Genomic DNA, 21677 nt, shown 5'->3' with positions numbered 1-21677 from the left:
GAAAGAATGCTTTTGATGATTAGCACAATTTTAAAACGTAGAGTGCTAATGTTGCTAAGGGTGTGAAAGTGCTCACAAAACAACAATCACAGGCAATTGAATAGGTAAAAAACTGTTGTTTATTGGATAAGGAAAAGCATTTAGCCCATGATAGCATTTTGGTATATGAAAGTTCGTTTAGGGCTAGTAGGGGTGGTTTGATAGATTTAAGAAAAGAAGTGTTTATTTATAGATTAAATGATGCATTAGACATGTACTGTATATAAGAAAGGTTAAAATGGAATCATTTGAGGATCTGGAACAGATTAATTTACATTCTTTCTAATGGGGAAAATTATTCGGTTTTCGAACAAATCGCTTCTCAAACAGCCTTCTGGAACAAATTAAGTTGAGGAACGAGGTTCTACTGTATTAGGACAGTCATGCCCAAGGAGCAGCTATAGCGTGGGGCTCACAGGCTGGGCTCCCTAAGATCCTGTGACCGCAGGTTCACAGTTTCTAGACAGTGCTGTTGAGTCAGTTATATCGCTGAAGTGGCCCTCTACTCCAGCCCACTTCACTTTGGATTTTTGTTTGAAAAATGGAAAGATTGCCAGAACAGAAATACTATGTGAAAATATAAATGTTCACTGGGGCTGGTCTGCAAGTGCCACACACCTGTGGCAAGTGGGGGAGCGGGGGGAATTGGCCCATTGCACCTGGCCTGTTTTTATTTCAAATATATTTTTATTGATTTCAGAGATGAAGGAGAGATAGGAACATCAGTGATAAGAGAGAATCATTGATTGGCTGCCCCCTGCACGCCCCACACTAGGGATCGAGCCCACAACCTAGGCATGTGCCCTGGCTCGGAATCGAACCATGACCTCCTGCTTCATGGGTCAATGCTGAACCACTGAGCCACGCCAGCTGGGCTGGCCCCTGGTTCTTATCCACTTCTGGGAAAGACACACTGGAATCCTAGTTCATGGTACTTGTCAAAGGTGCTTCTGGAGAGTGAGATGAAGCTGAGCCCACTGGGGCCACAGGATGCTGTGTCTGTGGTTGGAAATGCTGCCTAAGGCTGGAGGAGGGCAAGGGAAATATACAGGTCAGGCTTCTGCAGGAAATGGAAACCCATCCTGAACTGGCTGGGTTCATGGGCTCCAGGGTGGAAGAGTCCAGGTTCTTCCCACATGTTTGGTCCTTGGACATCCCCAGTCTGCAGACATTGCCTCCCTGCTCCAGGCTTGGCTCTGCGTCACTGCTCTCAGGATGACCTACTTCCCCTCCCTGGGGAAAGAGGACTTCCCTGGCCCAAGGCCCCCCCTCAAAAATCTCTTTGGATCCAGCACCCAGAGCCCGGAAGTATGAGGCTCATGATCTGGCAAGGGTCCCCCAGGTTACCATGGAGTCAAGGGGAGGATGAGGCCCCCTTCTGCAAGGTGACAGAGGGTAGAGGGGGTGGCTGCCCAGGGTGCTGTTTCTAGGAAGGGGGCTGGACATCCTCTACGAGGGTGGCCCACCTTCCACCCTCCAAACTTTTAGACGTTGCCAAAACCATCAGCAGGCGTTCTCCACAGGTGAGGAAGGTGAGTGATGGCAACCAGGGCACATTGTCCCCCTGGTACCATTAGAGCCTCTTGGGAGTTAGGAACACAGTGCTCAGGGTCAGTGGGCCTGGGAGGGTTGGGCAGGTGTGGGTGGTTTTTTCTTACTGTTTAAAATTATCTTTTAAAAATATATGTTTTTATTTATTTGAGAGAGATAGAGAGAAATATTGATATTGATTGGCTGCCTCCTGTACACCCACCTGGGACCAAACCAGAAACCTGGTCATGTGCCCTGACCAGGAATGAAACCTTTCAGTTTAAGGGACAATGCTCAACCAACTGAGCCATACTGGCCAGGGCTAAAAACTTCTTTATCTAATCTAATAAAAGAGAAACATGCAAATTAACCATCCCTCTGCTACACCCACAAGCCACGCCCACCAACCAATGAAAGCAAACATGGATATTAACCCAACTAAGATGGCGGCGGCCATGGAGCTGGAGCATTGCCCCCAGCAATGGAGAAAGCCAAGCTTCCCGTCTGCCCTGCGGGCCCTGAACTCCACTCAAGGCTACAAAGTTTCAATTATAGAAGAGAAATAAATCCCAGATACCTGCTTCCAGCTGCCTAAGCCAGCAGGTGGACATCCCCCGAGGTGTCCCAGACTGCAAGAGGTCACAGTCTGGGCTGAGGCCACCCCCCCACCCCCCAGTGCACAAAATTTTGTGCACCGGGCCTCTAGTTACAGTATAATTTACATACAATAATCTGAATAACTCCTGAGTGTACAACTCAAGGACTTGTTACAGGTGTTCACACATGTAACCAGAACAAGATACAGAGGGTTTCAAGCCTGCAACTGGCTCCTCCTCGTGCCTCCCTATCATAACCATCAAAGGTAACCCCATTCTGATCTTTATTGTCACTAATGAGTTTTGTCTGTGTATGAATTTTTAAAATTATGATTAAATATATACAACATAAAATGTGCCATCTTAACTATTTTAAAGTGCACAGTTTAGTGGCATTAAGTACATTCACAGTGTTATACAACCATCACCATCATCACCGTCCATCTCCATGACTTTTCATCTTGCAAAACTGAAACTGTTACCATTAAACACTAACTCCCATCCTCCTCCCCCAGTTTCTGGCACCCACCCTTCTACTTTCTTTTCTTTTTTCCCCAAACTATAAGAGAAAGCTTACTTAGAAAGTGACAGAGGCCCTAGCTGGCTTGGCTCAGTGGATAGAGTGTTGGCCTGCAGACTGAAGGGTCCTGGGTTCAATTCCAGTCAGGGCACATGCCTGGGTTGCAGGCTCAATCCCCCCCGCCCCCAGTGTGGGGCGTGCAGGAGGCAGCCAGTCAACAATTCTCATCATTGATGTTTCTATCTCTCCCTCTCCCTTCCTCTCTGAAATCAATAAATATATATATATTTTAAAAATAAAAATAGAAAGTGACAGAGGTAGAAGAAATGGGCTCCGGAAACAAATTACAGAGGCAAACGAAGTACCCTTAGAGCTTCAGCTTCCTACGAATGTGATGACTACTGTAGGAATCATACTGTATTTGTCCTCTTATGACTGGCTTATTTCACTCAGCATAACATCCTTAAGGTTCATCTGTGTTGTAACATGGGTCAGAGCTTTATTCCTTGTGTTAGTGCCTGTGTATTTCACTTTACTAGTAGATGGAGTCACTTAGATGGGGTCAGTAGTCTTTTGTGTCTGGCTTCTTGCACTCAGGGTGATGTTTCCAAAGTTCATCTGCATTGCAGCATGAATCAGTGCTTCATTCCTTCTATTATGGCTGGGTAATATTCCACTGTATGGATGGACCACATTTTGTTTATCTGTTTATCCACTGATGGGCATTTAGGCTGTTTCCACCTTTTGTGATTGTGACTGGCTGCTGTGAACCTGGTGTACAGAGATTTGTGCGAAGACTTGTCTTCAATTTTGACATGTGCCTGGGAGCAGAATTGCTGGGTCATTTGACCACTCCACATTCAACTAGGAGCCTGCAGGCTGCTTTGCATAGTGGCCACCCTCTCTGCATTCCCTGTGTGAGGACTCTGGGTTCTCTGGGCAGGTATAGGCAGACCTTGGCAGGATGAGTCAAGAGAACGTGGTTCTGTGTTTGGCTCCCTCACTTCAGGTGGTGCCACAAGGTCCACAGGAGCTGGTGAGGGGCAGAGCCAGCCTTGACCCTTGACTGCCTCCCCAGTTGTACAAGGAGACGTTTCTTTCACCAGTGAATACGAGGAGCGCAGGGTGTGGCCTCCACCTCTAGAGCCATGAGGAACCATCGGGATGATCATTGTGTCCTTATCAGGGGATGATGAAGCAGGGGTGAGTGGGTGAGGGTAGCGACCCCTGGACAGGACCCACATGGGTGGTTTTTAGAGTATTTTTAAGTAAACTTAGGTGCTTTGTATGTTTTGCTCTCATACCCTCCCTGGTGGTGCAGTGGGACCAGGTGGTTCTAGAAGTGCTGACAACCGCTTCTCATTTGGGAAGTTCGGAGGGGGCGGGGAGCAAAGGCCACTCATCGCTTACAGGGTCATGAGTTAGAATCCTGTTGAAGGTGAGGCCCTCACACAGGGGCCTACTGCTCCCACATTGGTGCCATCTGAGCCTGCCCTCCTGGAAAACAGCCCACCACCCGCAGGTCTCAGGCCGAGCTTGAGCGGACTCCGGAGTCCCTCCATGAGACCTCACTCTCTGGCCCTCCCTGCCTTGCTGCACCCCTCCCCTCCCGCAGCCCCAAAAGACTGACCCTTGCCTTCCTCAACCCACAGTCTCTCCCCCTCTCACTGGTCAGCTAGCTCCAGCCCCGGGCCTTTACACTTCTTGTCTCACTGCCAAACTCCCTGCCCACTCCCTGTTTATTGGGGCCTTAGCTCCAACACCTCCCCTCAGGGAGGCTGCCCCAGCCACCCAGTCTTTTTGTTCACTCCCTGGATTGTCTTGCTTGCTGTATGAAGACAGGCAAGGTACCTAGTCACCTCTGTGCTCCTAGGGCCATCAGTGCCTGGCATGGAGATTGTGAATGACCATCCTCCCTAGGCAGCTGTTGGGCTTCAGGTCGTGTTGGCTGCTCTGGCATTTCATTGTCTTACATTGACCTGGAATTGGCCTCCCTGTGACTCCCTTGAGCTGTCCACAGGGCCCTCACCCCCAAAAGCTGCACCTCTTCCTTATGACAGCCTGTGTCAGTGTCCTGTGGCTACTGTAAAACAGACTGCCACACACGCAGACACTGAGATACTAGAGGCCCGGTGCACGAAATTTATGCGGGGGGGGGGGGATGTCCCTCAGCCTGGCCTGCATCCTCTCGCAATCTGGGACCACTGGGGGATGTCCGACTGCTGGTTTTGGCCTATCCCTGTGGGCCAAACTGGCAATCAGATATCCCTCTCACAATCCAGGATCGCTGGCTCCTAACTGTCACCCCTAACCACTCTGCCTGCCTGCCTGATTGCCCCTAACTGCTCGCCTGCCTACCTGATTGCCCCTAACTGCTTGCCTGCCTACCTGATCACCCCTAACCACCTTTGCCTCAGCCCCCGCCGCTGCAGCTTAGTCTGGAATGACATCTGGAAGGTCTTTTGACTATCCGGTCTAATTAGCATATTACATTTTTATTATTATAGATAGTATTCCCTTGTATATGTGTACCACATTTTAAAAAGTTCATTCATCTGTCCATGGACACCTAAGTTGCTTCCATGTTTTGACTGTTGCGCTGCAATGAACATGGAGGTGCAGATATCTTTTTGTTAGTGTTTTTGTTTCCTTCAGATAAATACCCAGAAATGGAATTGCTGGATCATGTGGTATTTTTATTCTCAAGTTTTTGAGGAGCCTCTATACTGTTTTCTCCATAGTGGCTACATCAATTTACAATCCCACCCAACACTGCACAAGGGTTCCCTTTTCTCCACATCCTCATCAACGCTTATTTCTTATCTTTTTTATATTACCATCTAACAAGTGTGAAGTGACACCTCACTATAGTCTTGATATATCCTCACCTGAGGATATGTTTTTATTGATTTTAGAGAGACAGGGAGGGAGAGAGAGAGAGAGAAACATCAATCAGTTGCCTCCCATATGAGCCCCGACTGGGATTGAACCCACAACCTAGGTATGTACCCTGACCAGGAATGGAACCTGCAACCTTTTGGTGTATGGGACAACTAATTGAGCCACCTGGCCAGGGCTGATATTTTTTTTCTATTGATTTGCCTAATAATTAGTGATGTTGAGCACTTTCTCATTATCTACTGGCCATTTGTATGTCTTCTGTAAGGAATGTGTATTCAGATCCTCCGCCCATTTTAAAATCAGATCGTGTTTTTGGTATTGAGTTGTATGAGTTAAAGTTGTTTTTTGGGAGCAGACATTTACAACTGGCTTAATGTAATGTTCCATTTCCCCCTGCCCAGATACTCTTTATAAAAATACAATTTTAAGCTTGTGGATGACTTGTTTTGAAAAAGCCAACTGTGGGTTTTGAAGCAAAACTAAAGTCTTGTGTTCCCTTCAAAATGATGCCTACAAGGTACCATCTGGGTTTCGCCTCTTCCCAAAAGTCCTGGCCAGGTGTGCAATTTCTTGTCATGGAGCATCTAACCCTTGTCCCCAGGGTCCGGCCATGACTTGTTCCTTTCCCTCATGCTCTTCAGCCTCAGAGAACACAGGGCACTCGTGACCCCAGAGAGCATCTTTCTGCTGCGACAAGTGACGCAAGAGGGCAGCTTCTGGGCCCAGTACCTCCGAGATCCCCGGGACCTCTCCCAGTTCTGAAAGCTGCACCCTCATTCTAGGAGTTATTTTATGGTTTTTTTTTTTAAAACATAAATTTATCTAAAGGACATTTTGAATTACTACCTTAAAAAGAAGTTTGACCCTGAAATTTGGTGTGGCTAAGTTGGTTGGGAGTCTTCCTGTACACCTGGGGGTTGCCAGTTCGATTCCTGGTCAGGGCATATGCCAGGATTGCCTGCTCCATCTCGGTAGGGGGCGTGCAGGAGGCAGCCGATCGATCAAAGTTATATTCTCACATGGATGTTTCTCTCTTTTTCCCTCCCTCTTTCTCTCTCTCAAAATCAATTTTTTAAAAAACTTTTTAAAAAAGTTTGGATTTAATTCTGAGGTTAGAGCTTAAAATGTGTGTATTTGTGTGCATACATATGTTAATATATGATACAAATATATAATGTTAAAAAACAAAATTCAACTTCAAATTTTAAAGATCTTAATTGACTTTATTCAGATTCATGAATCAGGCAGCATCCCATCTAAAGAAGCCCTGTACAATTTTATAGGCAGAAGGAGTGGGACAAGGAGGTTAATAGCAAAGAGTAGATTGTTTGTGGGAAGATCACCTTCCCTGAGGGGATAGCAAGTGTGTATCAAGCAGATAACCTCACTAGTGCTGGCCAGGTGATTCCAGATTGACTGGTTTAAGATCTCACTCCTGGGAGAGGCTAAAACTGTAAGTTAGATATTAAGTCTTAGTTTGGTGCTTTGGGGCTTAACACAAGTCACTGCATTTTGGGCCTGTTGTCGTCTCTCTTTTTTAAACAATGAAGTGGTAAAGATTGCCTTTTTAATCACAGCCTATACACAGTAGTTTGAGTTTGCTGGCTGAGTCCCATTATTATGACATAGATTTAGTTGGCGTGATCAGCTTTATTGAAATTAAATAGAACAGAGGAGAAGGGAAATGGAGAGCAAATCTTACTTTTAAAAAGGTATCTTTTACTTTCTGAAACTTTTGTTTTTTCTTTAGGGCATGCATGCATGAGTGTATGTGTGTATAAGTGAATATATGATGTAAAATGTATTTCCTAGTTTAAAACATTTCTTAAAAGAAATAACTGTTGCCCAGCCAGTGTTGCTCAATGGTTGAATGTCGACCTATGAATCAGGAGGTCACAGTTCGATTCCCAGTCAGGGCGCATGCCTGGTTACATCCTCTATCTCCAGTAGGGGGTGTGCAGGAGACAGCTGATCAATGATTCTCTCTCATCATTGATGTTTCTCTCTCTCTTCCTCTCCCTTCCTCTCTCTGAAATCAATAAAAATATTTTTTTTAAAAAGAAAAAATATTTTAAGAAATTCAGTATTACTAGAGACAAGGGAAGAAACAAAGGAACATTAAGAATCTTCCTCTCCCAGTTGCCTACCTTGGTGCAGAACCCTGGGCTCTTGCTCTGGAGAGGGGGAGGGTAGTAGGTCCTGTAGGGACTGAAGGAAGTCGGCATGGACGCAGGTGGCTCTGGCATGTGGATTGCTTGTGCCAACTGAGGACACTCACTGTGCTCCAGGCCTCATCCTGGCCACGTGGGCTGTTGGTCACTATTTAACTGATGATGAGGTCTGGACGTTGCTCAAGGAGCCCGTGTTCTTGAGCATAGATGTAGAGGCCCGACCTGGGGGCTGGGTACATACAGAGAAGGCCCGGCCAGGGTATCCCCACACCAGCAGTGAAAGCGACTGGTAACTATTCTGAACATGGATCCTGTGCAGGGCAGTAGGAGATACAGTTCCGTGAGCGGGGGCCTCCCTGGGGTAGGTGCACATGAATTCATAATTATGTGGCATCTTAGGGGGAGGGGGCCAGTGGAGAGCATGGAGGGGCGTCCCTGAATGCAGTAGGAGGGGCTTTGACCACAGAAGAGATCTGTGTATGGGGGGGTGGTATCCACACATGGCTGGTGTCCTCCCTCTGTTACTGAGTGAGTAGGCGTACAAGTTAACAATTATAAAAAGTCACGGGGCGCCCAGCTGGCGTGGCTCAGTGATTGAGCATTTACCTATGAACCAGGAGCTCGTGGTTTGATTCCCAGTCAGGGCGCATGCCCAGGTTGTAGGCTTGATCCCCGGTATGGGGCGTGCAGGAGGCAGCCAATCAGTGATTCTGTCATCACTGATGTTTCTATCTCTCTCCCTCTCCCTTGCTCTCTGAAACCAATAAAAATATATTTTTAAAAATAATAAATAAATAAATATAAAAAGTCATGGGGACCCTTTTTACAAAGATGGCGCCGAAAGTGAAAAAGGAAGCCCCTGCCCCTCCCAAAGCCAAAGCCAAGGCTTTGAAGCAAAGAAAGCAGTGCGGAAAGGTGTCCACAGCCACACAGATGACCAGCACGTCACCCACCTTCTGACAGCTGAGGACACTGCGGCTCCGGAAGCAGCCCAAACATGCAGAGCGCACCCGGGAGAAGCAAGCTCGACCCTGTGCCATCAGCATTTCCCCCTGACGGATGAGCCAGCCGCGGAGAAGACAGAGGACAGCAATGCACTTGTGTTCGTTCTGCGAGGAAGCTCTGGTACTGACGTGTGAAGGTCAACACCCTGATCAGGCCGGATGGGGAGGAAAAGGCTCCTGACTATGATGATGCTATGGATGTTGCCAACAAAATGAGGATCATCTACACTGAGTCCCGCTGGCTAATGCTAAATATAAAGATTTTACACTGTAAAAATAAATAAATAAAAATAAAAAGTCATGGGAATGACAACTACAGTATAGGGACTATAGACCAGTGATGGCGAACCTTTTGAGCTCGGCGTGTCAGCATTTTGAAAAACCCAAACTTAACTCTGGTGCCGTGTCACATATAGAAATTTCTTGATATTTGCAACCATAGTAAAACGAAGATTTATATTTTTGATATTTATTTTATATATTTAAATGCCATTTAACAAAGAAAAATCAACCAAAAACAATGAGTTCGCGTGTCACCTCCGACACGCGTGTCATAGGTTCGCCATCACTGCTATAGACAATACTATTGTAATCATGTATGGTGTCAGATGGATACTAGACTTCTCAGGGGGATCACTGCGTAAGTTATATAAATGTCTAATCACTATGTTGTATCTGTGAAACTAATATAATATGGTAATGTCATTGGGGGGAAAAGTCTGATAACCTCCTACCTCGGCCCCTGCTGCGTTCAAAAGTCTCCATAACTGTTGACAACACACTATGAACAACTGGTCTGCTTCTGGTCTTCACGATCCAGGTTGGCTCACCCATCAGTAAAAAGCTAGGTGGCACTCTCCCATGGAGACATAGGGCACATATTCCCTCTGCCCCCTTCTTCCCCTTCACTGGGACCAGCATCTGGCAGTGGCCTTACTGGCCCACAAGTCTTCCTGCTCACATATTGGGGGCACAGCACACATTCCAGGGCAGAGGTGTCACCCTCAGCCTCTCTCCTTACACACCCCACCTTGTTGCGCAGTTGCATTATTGCCCCATGCATGCAAAGAGCCCCTCACTGAGGGTGACACCTGCCTCCCCATCATGAGCAGAGGCAGGCACCTGTCATATTTTTAAGTTGTTTCATTCTGGTCACCTGGCTGTTTCTTGGCCTTATTTTGTCTTGGATTTATTTGTTCGTGTGTTTATTTGTTTAGCTGATTTGAAAGAGCAAAGAGGTCTTTATTTTTTAGAGAAATTAGCCTTTGGCCTGAGGGACAAAATCTTGAGATAATCCCCACCCATCCCCATAATCCCCCAGGGCAAGAACGTTCTCTTCACCCTGCAATCCAGGGGAGCTGCCAAGGGGCCCCAGGAGCCCTGATGGAAGTAGCTATCAGGCTGAGACTACCTGTTCTGCTGGGGTGGTGGGGCCCTGGTGCACCACTGCCTCCCCCACCCCCCCAGGTTCTTCCCTAAAAAGGGCCCTGGCTTAGTTTCCTGTGACTGCCATAACAAATCACAAAACTGTGTTTTAAGACAAGGTTCAGAAACTCATCCTCATAGTTTGGGAGGTCAGAAGTTTGAAATTAAGGTGGGGAACATCTGGCCCTGGGGCTTCATAAGGCCCGTGAAATTATTTGGTCTGGCCCTGCTGAGCATTAGAGGTGAGTGAATTAAATGTTTGGCCACATATAGCAGGCTAATTTTTAAGTTGATAATTTTGTATGGCCCACAAATGACATTATAAATACCTAAATGGCCCTTGGCAGAAAAAAAAAAGTTTCCCTACCCTTGCTCTAGAGAAGGGAGAGACTATAGATAATAAAATTGTAATGTCTCTTCTAGGAGTTCTGGTGGCCCCAGCTAAGGAGAGCACCACTCCAGTCTCTGCCTCTGTCTTCACAGGGCCTTCTCCCTGTCTGTGTCTCCTTTCCCCTCTGTCTCTTAACAGATCACTTGTCTTGAATTTAGGGCCCACTCTAAATCCAGGATGATCAATGATTCTCTCTCATCATTGATGATTTCTAAAACCATCTCTGAAATAAAATTAAAAAAAAAATTAAATAAATAAAATTACACCTGCAAAGATCCTTTTCCAAATAAAGTCACATTCACAGGTTCTGAGTAGACATATCTTTTGGGGGTCAGCTTCCTGCAGGTACCTTCCCAGTGACCTACCTCAATGCTCTGTCACCTGCAGTGACATGCTCTTATAGGTCTACACCAGTTTGTGTGGTGATTTTGTTTCTGATCATTTCTACCACACTGAGGCCCCTGTCTGAGACGTCTATATTGAGATATCATGGAAGGCCCTCATAAGGTCCAATGGACTCCTCAAGCAGCCCCAGGTCTGAGCCTGTGAGCACCTGCCTGCCTGAGGGAACTATTTATTACAAAACTGAGATCTCCTGGGGAACATTGAGCAGGACCTGGGGGAGGGCACCTCACCCACCGCAGGTGTACAAAGGGCTGGATTTTTTCTCAAGAAGGTTCTACAGAATGCGTTCACATTCAGCATGCTCACAGGATGCAGCACCGTCCACACCCAGATACAAGGGTGATCCCCAGGCTCCAGAGTGTTGGGAGGTGTGAGCCACAGCTGCAGGTTCTAGAGATGGTAACGCAGTCTCAGTGCATCCCACAGGCTGACACCCCAGCAATGGGCTTGGGAATACTGCTAAGGCCTGGTTTATGTTTGTGAACAGTTTCAGACTTACAGAAAAGTTGCAAAGGTAACACAGGCCCTAAACTCCACACACCCAGTTTTTTTCAATTTTACCATCTGACATTAGTATGGTATATTTGTCACAACTAATGAACAAATTGTTAACCTAAAAATAAAGGCCAAAGTGAGAGGCAACAAGCATTTATTTGAGATCAAAAGGAGCAACTATTGGGGAAGCACTGATTCAGGCAGAAACCCAAAGTGTTCCAATTAGAAGACAAGGCAGTGGGTATCTATATATATAAAACCTTAACATGCAAATAGACTGAACAGCAGAACAACTGAACAACCAGTCACTATGATGTGCGCTGACCACCAGGGCACGCACACGGAACATGGCAGGCATCGGCTGTGGTGGGATGGTGGAGCAGGTGAGCGGGGGTGCCAGACCAAGGCGGGGCACTGTTTGCTGTCATCAGGGTGAGCCTCTGGTAGTTACTGAAAATTCTTTGCTCCCTCGTGCTGTGGTCCTGCCTGGCGCTTGCACCTGCTGCTGACGCCGCAGGTGTACAAAGGGCTGGATTTTTTCTCAAGAAGGTTCTACAGAACTTTCTTGTACTGCGGGTGACCAGCACCAGCCCTAATCACTCAGTGCCATCAGCGGGTGTAAGTGGTGTCTGCCGACCCCGATCACCCCTGAGGGCTTCTCCACCTCCCCCTACTCCTGAGGAGCGATTGATTGATCAGGGCCAGCAGCTGCCTCTCACACCTGCTGCCAACGACAGCCCCTCTTGTGCCCACTGCCGTCACCGGCCCTGCTTGCACCCGCAGCTGGAGCCACTGCTCACCTGCTGCTGGATTACTCAGTGCTGTCAGCGGGTACAAGTGGCGGCTGCTGGCCCAAATCGCCCCTGAGGGCTTCTTCACCTCCCCTGCTCCTGAGGGGCAATTGGGGCAGCAGCTTCTGCTCGCACCTGCTGCTGGCGCTGGCCCCAATTGCTCGGTGCCATCAGTTGGTGTGAGTGGGGTCTGCACCATCAGTGCGTGGGAGTGGCAGCGGGAGCAGGGCTGCCAGCAGTCGGGAAGCAGGGCTGCCAGCAGACGGGACCGGGGCCTGCAGCAGGAGGGGCCAGGTGGAGGTGCAGAGGATGAGCCAAGACCCACCCCTATGCCCACTGCAGCCTCCAGGCCCATAGTTCCCTTCAAGGTGCACAAATTTGTGCACTGGGTCCCTAGTCTATATAATAAAAGCCTAAGTGACTGTTACGGTACAGGGGAAGCGCCACTCAGCCAGAAGCCAGCTCATAGCTGGAAAGTGCAGCGGTGGTGGCAGGAGCCTCTCCCGCCTCTGTGGCAGCACTAAGGAGCAGCAAGAGCAGCAAGCAGGCGGGGCAGTAAGGAGTGAGGGGTCCCGGACTGTGAGGGAGATGTCCGACTGCCGGCTTAGGCCCGCTCCGGGAGTCGGACATCCCCCGAGGGTTCCTGGACTGGGAGAGGGCGCAGGCTGGGCTGAGGGACCCCCCCCACCCCGTGCATGAATTTTGTGCACCGGGCCTCTAGTTTATGATAAAAGGAAGAGGAACAATTACATCAATAGAAAAAAGGCATTTCTATTGGTGCAGATAAGCTAACATAGTGACTGACACATTCTAAACAATGTTTTTCTAATCCTCACCTGAGGATATTTTTTGCCAATGAATTTTAGAATGAGTGAAAGGGAGGAAGGAGTTGGGGGGCTTACTAGTAAAAAGAGAAAGAAACATCAACACAAGAACAACACATTGATTGGTTGCCTCCCACATGTGTCCCTGACAGGGTCTAGGGACCAAACCTGCAATTGAGGTATGTGCCCTTGACTGGGAATCAAACCTGCAACCCTTCATTCTGCAGGCTGGTGCTCTAACCACTGAGCTAAGATGGCCAGGGCCTAAACAATGTTTTTAATTTTTAGTCCCCTTGTCTTTCTTGTTATCCTTGCAAACAGTTGCCTGGGACACAATGTTCTTGAGGCCCAGTCCAAGGGTTATTTTGCTGTTTTACATTCTAAAGGTTTGAGGGATAAGATACACAAGGCAATTCCTCTGGGATGGCAACTCTGGCTCCAATTTAAAGTGTCTCTATTTAGGGGTGGTTTTTTGTTGTTGTTCCAAAATACTGATACATTATTATTAACTAAAGTCCATAATTTATTCAGATTCCCCACCCCCCCCATGTCCTTTTTCTGTCCAGGATCTCATATAGCATTTAGTCATCACTAGGGTATGTGAGGCCCCTCTGGGCTGAGACAGTGTCTCAGACTTTCTGGGTTTGACGACCTTGACAGTTTTGAGAACTGGTATAATCACAACCCCTCGGTTTGGGTTTCTCCTTGGCACCTCGGGGTGCTCCGGTTTCATCCCTGTTTCCTGTTCTGCCCTGGAAGCTGCCGTTCTTCCAGAGCCAGGCCTGTTTTGAGTAGGAAACAGCGGCAGAGGACCAATGGAGTGGAATCCCACTTTGCTTTCTAGAACCTTCCACACTGGCACTGATGTGGCTTCCACGGCCTGCTCAGGGCACATCTGCACCCTTTGCAGCATTTTACAGGAAGGTGTATTGATTTATTAGATAATTTTTTTATTGTTTTTCCATCATTGCTCCCATAGAGGTGTCAACATAACATCCAAACCTGCAGAGAATGTTTTTGAGTTTATTTGAGCCAAACTGATCACATATACTGGAGAGCAAGCTCTCAAATGCTCCTTCTTTATCGGATAATTCTAAAGCATGGGAACCAAGACCTCAAAGGGCACGGGTGCACAGTGGCATCTCGGTGACACCTGTCTTTCCTTTTCTTCCTCGCGGTCCCCTCATGCAGTATGCTGAGCTTTGCGTGCACTTCCGCCCAGAGTGTAAATGTGGGTTTCCTGTGAGAAATCCTCAAGTACTAGGGCCCTTTGCTATAAACTCGGCCAAGAAGAGGATGCAGCCACACAATCTTTAAATTAAATTAAAAGATTAAGTTTCTTTTTAAAAATATTTTTATTGATTTCAGAGAGAAAGGGGGAGGGAGAAAGAGAAACATCAATGATGACAGAGAACCATTGATTGGCTGCCTCCTGCATGCCCCCCACTGGGGATCCAGCCCGCAACTGGGCACATGCCCTTGACCAGAATCGAACCTGGGACCCTTCAGTCTGCAGGCCGACGCTCTATCCACTGAGCCAAACTGGCTAGGGTGATTAATTTTCTAAAATTGTTTATTTGGTCAGAGGCTCAGGTCCAAGCTGTCTTGAGCCCAGTGGGCATTTGGCTCTGGGCAGACAGGGCCCCCCACCTCTCTGCCTCACAGCCTACCATGCCCCGCCCCCTGCTATGTGACCTCAGTGGGGTGGCTTACCTTTTCTGAGCCCAGTTGGTACAGGCTAAAAAGGCAGATGACTCAGAGGCCTGTTTGTGACAATCAAATAAAAGACTTTTGTAAATGATCAAGCCATCAGCGGAGGGGATGTGGCATTCTTTCCCTGCAGGGAGGCAGACACCAGGTTAGGACATCACACTCAGACAGTTCTTGCTTCAAGTGAATGGGGTATGAGGCAGGTGGCGGAGGCCCTTTCTCATTGAGTTTCATGCCCCCTCTTGTTCCTCAGGACCGGTCTCCACTGTCCCCAGCAGCCTGGAATGGGTAATGGTGTGAAGGAAGGTGTGGTGCGATTGCGTGAGGATGCCGACACCGTCCTGCCCTCATCCGTCCCTTCAAAGGCAAGTACCTGGCCTCAGTGTTCTCATGGGTCTCTCTCCTGTGGGTGTGCACCCATCACAGATCATCCCCTACACACACTGGTGTGGGGCTGCATCAGTGTGAGACCGTGGGTGGGGGAGATGCTGGCTGCCCCATTTGTGATGTGAATCCAGCCCCCAACCACTTGGCAAGAGCCAAAACCTTACCCAAACCTTTGGCTGGAATGTCAGAAGTCCTGGAGCCCCTTTTCTCTCTCAGATTTGCAAACACAAAAGAATCAGCAAACTCAGGCTCTTTTGTGAGGAAGGGCTTCACAGCCTATCCTAGCTCTCAGGGCACAGGTGCCTTCGGGCAGGTCTCAAAGGCTGAGGTGGTCACCCTCCCAACCCTCCAGACCTTTCCCAAACTCCAGGTGGCCCTGTGGAGCGCCAGGCAGGTGGGAGGACTGGTTTGTGGGCCCGTGTGTCGGGCCACCATCACATGTGGAGCATCGAGGGTACGCCTGCAGCAGGCATGCGTGTCCCTCCCAGTTTAGTGAACTTCCCAGCAGAGCACGAGGGAGACTTAGCCCCTTTACTTGCTGGTTGGATCCCAGCAAAAGGCCTGTCTGTTCCCATCACATGTCTGGGTCCCCAGTGCCCATCTTCTTCTGTGCCGGCCACACATGTGACATCAGCCTTGGTCCACTTGGCCAGCCTGGTGTGGGAGCTCACCCTGTGGTTAAGAAGCCCAGTGTCTTCTCGCAGTGCTCACGGCTGTTTGGATCTGTGATGACCCACGTTCTCGGCCGGACTGCAGGATCCCTCCATATCACGGACAAGGACACATGGACTTGATGCTTGTGCTGAGCTCTTCAAAAAATAAGCTGCTGCTGTCAGTAAGAGCCACTGGCAGCATCTGCTGAGCCAGGAAGTGGACTTAGAGAGCATCGGGAGCCCCCTCGAGAGCAGGGCTTAAGGACATGTGTTCCAGACGCACAGAACTAGCCTTGGAATTGTAAGAACCGCGGATTGCACAAGAAGTGACCTGCAGAAGGAGGCACAGAGGACACATCGGCTTCGCCTTCAGTGCTGACAGGCACATAAGCTGTTGTGGGGTGTTCCCTTGGCTCACCGCGTGGTGAGCAATTGCTCATTGGTTCACAGAGAGGAAACTGAGGCAAGGAGCTGCTGCTAGGAGTACCATTGAACCTTCTAGCATCTGACATCCATACCTCTCAAAGCCAACAGGACCAGACAACCAGAACTTTGCTGTGTGATCCAGAAAAGGCAGGGGTCCCAGTGACAGGCCTGTGTGAATCAGGAGCAGATTGAACCCTCCGGTGCAGTTCTGCCTCAGAAACACAGGAGGAAAACCACTTCTCTAGGCAGGTGGAGGGGGTGCAGGGCATTAAGGGAAAGGAGCTGGGGCCATACAGGGCTGGGGGCCAGGTTGCAGGGCACACAGCCCCTGGGAGCACCTGGGACCCACAGAAGAGGATCTGGGAGTGGGACCTGGACCAGGAGACAGCACTCAGCGTGTTAGAGATGAGGAAGGAGAGACCAGAGAGGCCAGAAGTGTGGACAGACCCAGGGCCAGGCCCTTCACCCCTGGGCCACCGCTGAGCTGGGCAGACTTGGTGAGGGGTTGCCCTGAGCTCTACCATATCCACTTTGCCCTCACAATCTCCCCTGTTGCACCTGCTCTGGTCTCAGCCTCTGCCACTCCATCGTGATTACTGCAGGAGCCACCTCTTCTCTGGTCATAGTGAAAATGGCCTGTCCACCTCTGTGCTTCTCCATGTCTCTTTGGGCAAAAGCCAGCCTCTTTGTGGGCCCTCACCTGGACTGGCGACTGTGCACCTTTGTCTGAAGATTTAGTTCATGTCTTGCTCTCTCCGTAGACCTGTGGGGGGTGGTCCTGAGGGGGGCTGGGGGTATATATAATACCCCCCCTCTGCACGGCATGTCCCCAGACCCCTCAGGGCACCTTGTCTTTGGGGACTTCATGGGTTCCTGGGGTCATTGAACGACCTGATCTTTGCCATTCTTGCTCACTGCTGATGAAAGAAAGATGAGGGCACCTCCAGTCCAGAACATTGCAGAGTGCTCACCGCAGTCGCTTGTGAGAATCAGGTGGAGGAATATAGACTCCAACCTAGTGAGACGGCTCAGGACCCGGATGGACATGGAAGGGAAGGAAGGGGGGAGAGAGGCTGTACAAGGAGGACTTGGAGAGCCTCCAGAAGATGAGCAAAGTGCTGGCCCTGAGGCTGCCATGGGAGCTCGAAATGCTGGCCAGCCACCATCCCCATCTCCCTTGCCTTGGCTCAAGGGCCACAGACACCAGTCCCTGAAGTCCTGACAGAAAGATGTAGAAAGGGGACACACTGACACAGGCAGGGTCCTCTTGCCCAGCACCCCCTGCCTGTCCCCCACGACCACAAAGGTCCTCATGACTTTGCCCTGAAACACCGCAGTGCAAGAGCCCAGCGCACATGGTGGGCAGAACCAAGGCTTGCAAGGTGGGTCAGAGGTGACTTATGTTCGGAGTCAGTCCCATTGTGGCCCGGACAGAGCATTGCCTCTCATGGGTGGTGCCTGGCACCTGGGAGGTTTTTCACCGTATCCCATGAAGGCTCCGAGGCCCTGGGCCCATGAGGGCCAGGACACTCACGCTGCTGTGCATCTGTCCGCCCTGGACCAGGGCAGGGGAGTGATGGAGGGTGAGGAAAGGTGATCTTGGTGCCATCCCCAGGGGAGCAGACGTCTCCCTCCCTCTGACAACAGACGTGTGTTCATGTGTTTCTTGCAGAGCGATCACAGGCAAGTTCTCAGCTCCCTCTTTTCTGGGGCCCTGGCTGGCGCTCTTGCCAAAACGGCAGTAGCTCCCTTGGACCGAACCAAAATCATTTTCCAAGGTAAAAGCTGTCTGTCTGTCTGTCCCTCTGTGATAGAGATGCTGCCAGGCAGGCACCCTCTTCACAGCCCCCCAAGCTGCACTGTGAGGTGGTGTCCTGGGGCGGCCAACGCACAGTATCACAAACCAGGCAGCTTAGAACCGGAATTTATTCCCTCCCATTTCCAAGGCCAGGAGTCTGAACCTGAGGTGCTGGCAGGATTGGTTCCTTCTGGAAGCTCCGGGAGAGGAGCCTCCCTGCCTTTTCCAGCTCTGGGGGCTCCAAGCATCCTTGGCTTGTGGCTGCATCACTCCAATCTCTGCCTTCCCTTCTTGCCTGTGTCCTCCTCTTATGAGGACACCCATCATTCGGTTAGGGCTGACCCCACTCCAGTACAACCTCGGTTTAATTTAATGACACATGCAGAGGCCCCATTTCCGTAAGGTCCGTCACAGGTACTGGGGGTGAGGACATGCCATGTCTTTTTGGGGAACACAGTTCAAGAAACCATCTCTCTCTCCTTAGGGTTAAACAGGCACAGGGTCCCCTGAAAATGAGGCCTTTCCATCCTGTACAGTGGCCAGTGCCTGCTCGGCACCAGGCAGGAGCAGGTCACAACCTGAGACCCCATCCTTCAGCGGTTTTGAAAGAGAAGCCCTCCCCAATTCCTAGCCTCTCTGTGCCTCAGTTTCCTTATCTAGACAACAAGGATGATAACATCAACTCCCTCCCCAGAGGCTGTGGAAAGAGCAGGCATGAGGCTGAGCTCCCCTGTGTTCCTTCCTCTGTGTCACCTGCTGTCATCCGCTTGGGTGGGGAGGCTGTCACCCCTCCAGAGGCACGTCCTCCCACAGACTCCCGGGCAGTTCATCCCCCTTCCTGGGACAGGTTGGCGTGCAGAGTGGCCGGGTACGGGATGAGGAGGTTCCTGGGAGGAGAGTGATCCTGCTTAGGACTCTACCCCCTCAGCCCTTTTGGGGGTAGGGAGCGTTCTCAGGGGCTGCTGTCATTTCCCAGCTTAGACCAGTTTCCTGCAGCAGGGGGTCATGCAGACTTGGGGGGGGTGGTCCTCTCCTTCGCATCTAACGGTCTGTTTTGTGTGTTCTTTCCCCCCCAGTATCTTCAAAAAGATTTTCTGCAAAGGTGAGCCACTAGGTCACCAACTCCAGGCTCTGGGACTGTCCCCAGCTGCCCTGCTGGGCTGGCAGGAGGCTAGGAGGCCTGGGGGTGGGGGAAGTGGGGAGATGCTTTTCCCCTTTGGTTCCCCCCGAGGCTGGTTCCCGGGAGCTCGGGTGACCAAGGTCTCCCCTGCTGGGGGTGGGACCCATTGTCCTGGCACTGCCTGGATGAAGCCCATTGGGAACTGACAGGAGAGTGCCTATCCTAAGGCCGGTGGTGAGGCGACTTGATGTTTTAAACCCATGTTTTCACATTTATTTTTAAACACAGAGCAGGTGTTACTTAATAAAGAAAAATATATTTTTAAAAGCTAGACTACCAGACAAACATCAACAAAACACCCCGTGTGGGCTCTGGGCCTGCTTTGCACACCTGGTTCCCCTCTCGTTTACAGCTCCCAGGGCCGAGGGCTGTGTGGGCAGGGAGTGGAGTGGGTAAGGTGGGGCCCCCAGGCACAAGGCTGGACAGAGTAGAGCCAGGTGTTCACGGGGCGGGAGAGGGAAGGACAGGCATAGGGGTTGACCTTGCCCCCCCCCACCCCCCAGGAGGCCTTCCGGCTGCTCTACTTCACCTACCTCAACGAGGGCTTCTTCAGCCTGTGGCGCGGGAACTCGGCCACCATGGTGCGCGTGGTGCCCTACGCTGCCATCCAGTTCAGCGCCCACGAGGAGTACAAGCGCGTCTTGGGCCGCTACTACGGCTTCCGTGGAGAGTGAGCCCCCCCAACCCTCTCCACTCTCCTGTCCCCTGCTCTTCTGTCCTCTGTCACATGGTCACTATGTTAGAACCCGGGTCCCAGGAGGGCGCAGGGAAGGGCCCTACCATTCATGGATTGAATCGTCCACCAGGAGACCACACCAGCTCAGCTTTTCTTGGTTGCTCCACACTGAGAACTGTGGGCCTTGGGCTTGGCCCCGCTCCGTGCTCCTTGGGGTCTCACCATCTCTCCTCCCCCTCCCTCCCTTTCAGAGCCCTGCCCCCTTGGCCTCGCCTCCTCGCAGGGGCACTCGCTGGAACCACTGCTGCTTCGCTCACCTACCCCCTGGACCTGGTCCGAGCCCGCATGGCCGTGACCCCAAAGGAAATGTGAGTCCTACCACGGGGACCTTCTCCAGGACCAGGAGCTCTGTGTCCAAGGGGGCTCCCGAGTTGAATCCGTTCGTCATATCCTGGGTTTGGGTCCGGGCCTCTGTGTCCAGCCCACAGAGGAAGCCATAGTGTCAACACCCACCACATGGACCCTGCCTGGTACCGCAGGGCAGGCCATTCTGCAGCTTCCAGAAGGTTCTCTAAGCCTGGGGGTCAGTTCTGCTTCCATGAAACTTGAGTCTTCGTTTTTAATTGGTTACAGACACATTAAAAACACGGGAACACTAGACACGGGCTGAGCCCACAGCCCACCCTACGGCCCTCTGTCCTGGCAGGTACAGCAACATCTTTCACGTGTTCATCCGCATCTCCCGGGAAGAGGGGCTGAAGACCCTCTACCATGGCTTCACGCCCACCGTGCTGGGGGTCATCCCCTATGCTGGGCTGAGCTTCTTCACGTATGAGACCCTCAAGAGCCTGCACAGAGGTGAGGAGGGGGTGGGGCAGCACCCATGGGTCACATAGACCTGGAGGCCAGGCATTAGGACCCCCAGGGTGAAGCAGGCTGGGGGCTCAGGGTCCGAATCAAGAGAAGACACATGATGTCAGGAACCCAGGAACCGTGTGAGGAACACAGACTGACGACCTTTAATGCCCAATTTTTAGAGCAACCTTGTGAAGTTCAGTGTGTTGTCCAGAGTGTCAGTGGCCACTGTGCAACACAGGCACCTGCACAACGCCTGTGAGTGGCCCAGATGGAGGAGTGCCTTCTTGTGTTTAATTCTGAGAAACTTGAAAAGTATAGGGACCATTACAACAACCACCCCCTACCCCAAGTGCCGGCGGCTTCCTCTCCGTGGTTGGGAATACTCGTGCACTTAACATGTGGCAGGAACAATCCCTCATCTGGTTTCCTGGTTATAAACGGTAAAGAGTTGAGTCACTTTCCACACCTCTGGGTGGTGCAGCTCTTGCTCAGCCGGTATTGAGTCATCTAAGCAAGGGGAGGGGCACTGAGGCTGTTGGCAGATTTTCTGTGATCAGTGGGCATCCAGGAGTGCCTCCTTGGGGGGCGGGGGGTGCAAGACCCCGTTTTCAGTTTTATGCAGTACTTGCCTGGGGCCCTGGCCCCATATTCACTCCAAGTGGTGGTGTCAGTTTACTTAATGTTTCCTAATGTGGTGAGTGAACAGTGGTGTCTCCCATTTTTAATTCCTAGTTATAAACCTACAGTGCGTGTTCGGAGAACCCCTGTTGATGGGCTGCACATCCTCGGTCCCTTTGGACCCAGGAGGCAGTGTTGGGTGTTCACAGTTCTGCTTGCTCTCAGGCCCCTGCGCAGGAGGTGCTGGGGAGGGGCTGGAGAGGGGTTGGGGAGGGGCTG

The 21677-nt window shown here is 50.6% G+C and overlaps 1 protein-coding gene across 2 annotated transcripts in view; it reads left to right on the top strand.

Annotated features, from left to right (window-relative positions):
• Positions 1 to 15055: 15055 nt before the first annotated feature.
• The window catches only part of SLC25A42 (solute carrier family 25 member 42), a 9419-nt gene continuing 2797 nt past the window's right edge, over positions 15056 to 21677 (top strand). Inside the window, exons 1-6 of one of the 2 annotated variants that reach the window (XM_006778337.2) lie at positions 15056 to 15167; positions 17941 to 17951; positions 19143 to 19168; positions 19750 to 19916; positions 20174 to 20290; positions 20629 to 20780. In XM_006778337.2, the coding sequence (XP_006778400.1) occupies positions 15130 to 15167; positions 17941 to 17951; positions 19143 to 19168; positions 19750 to 19916; positions 20174 to 20290; positions 20629 to 20780 (511 nt within the window). In that variant the 5' untranslated portion in view covers positions 15056 to 15129. Of the gene's footprint in view, positions 15168 to 17940; positions 18047 to 19142; positions 19169 to 19749; positions 19917 to 20173; positions 20291 to 20628; positions 20781 to 21677 lie in introns of both variants that reach the window. The other variant, XM_015557757.1, reaches the window with a different exon arrangement.

This window comes from Myotis davidii, unplaced genomic scaffold (genome assembly GCF_000327345.1).
Source record: "Myotis davidii unplaced genomic scaffold, ASM32734v1 scaffold448, whole genome shotgun sequence".
Classification (NCBI taxonomy): Eukaryota; Metazoa; Chordata; class Mammalia; order Chiroptera; family Vespertilionidae; genus Myotis; species Myotis davidii.
Note: the sequence above shows the minus strand (reverse complement) of the source record. Positions and strands in the feature narration are given on the sequence as shown.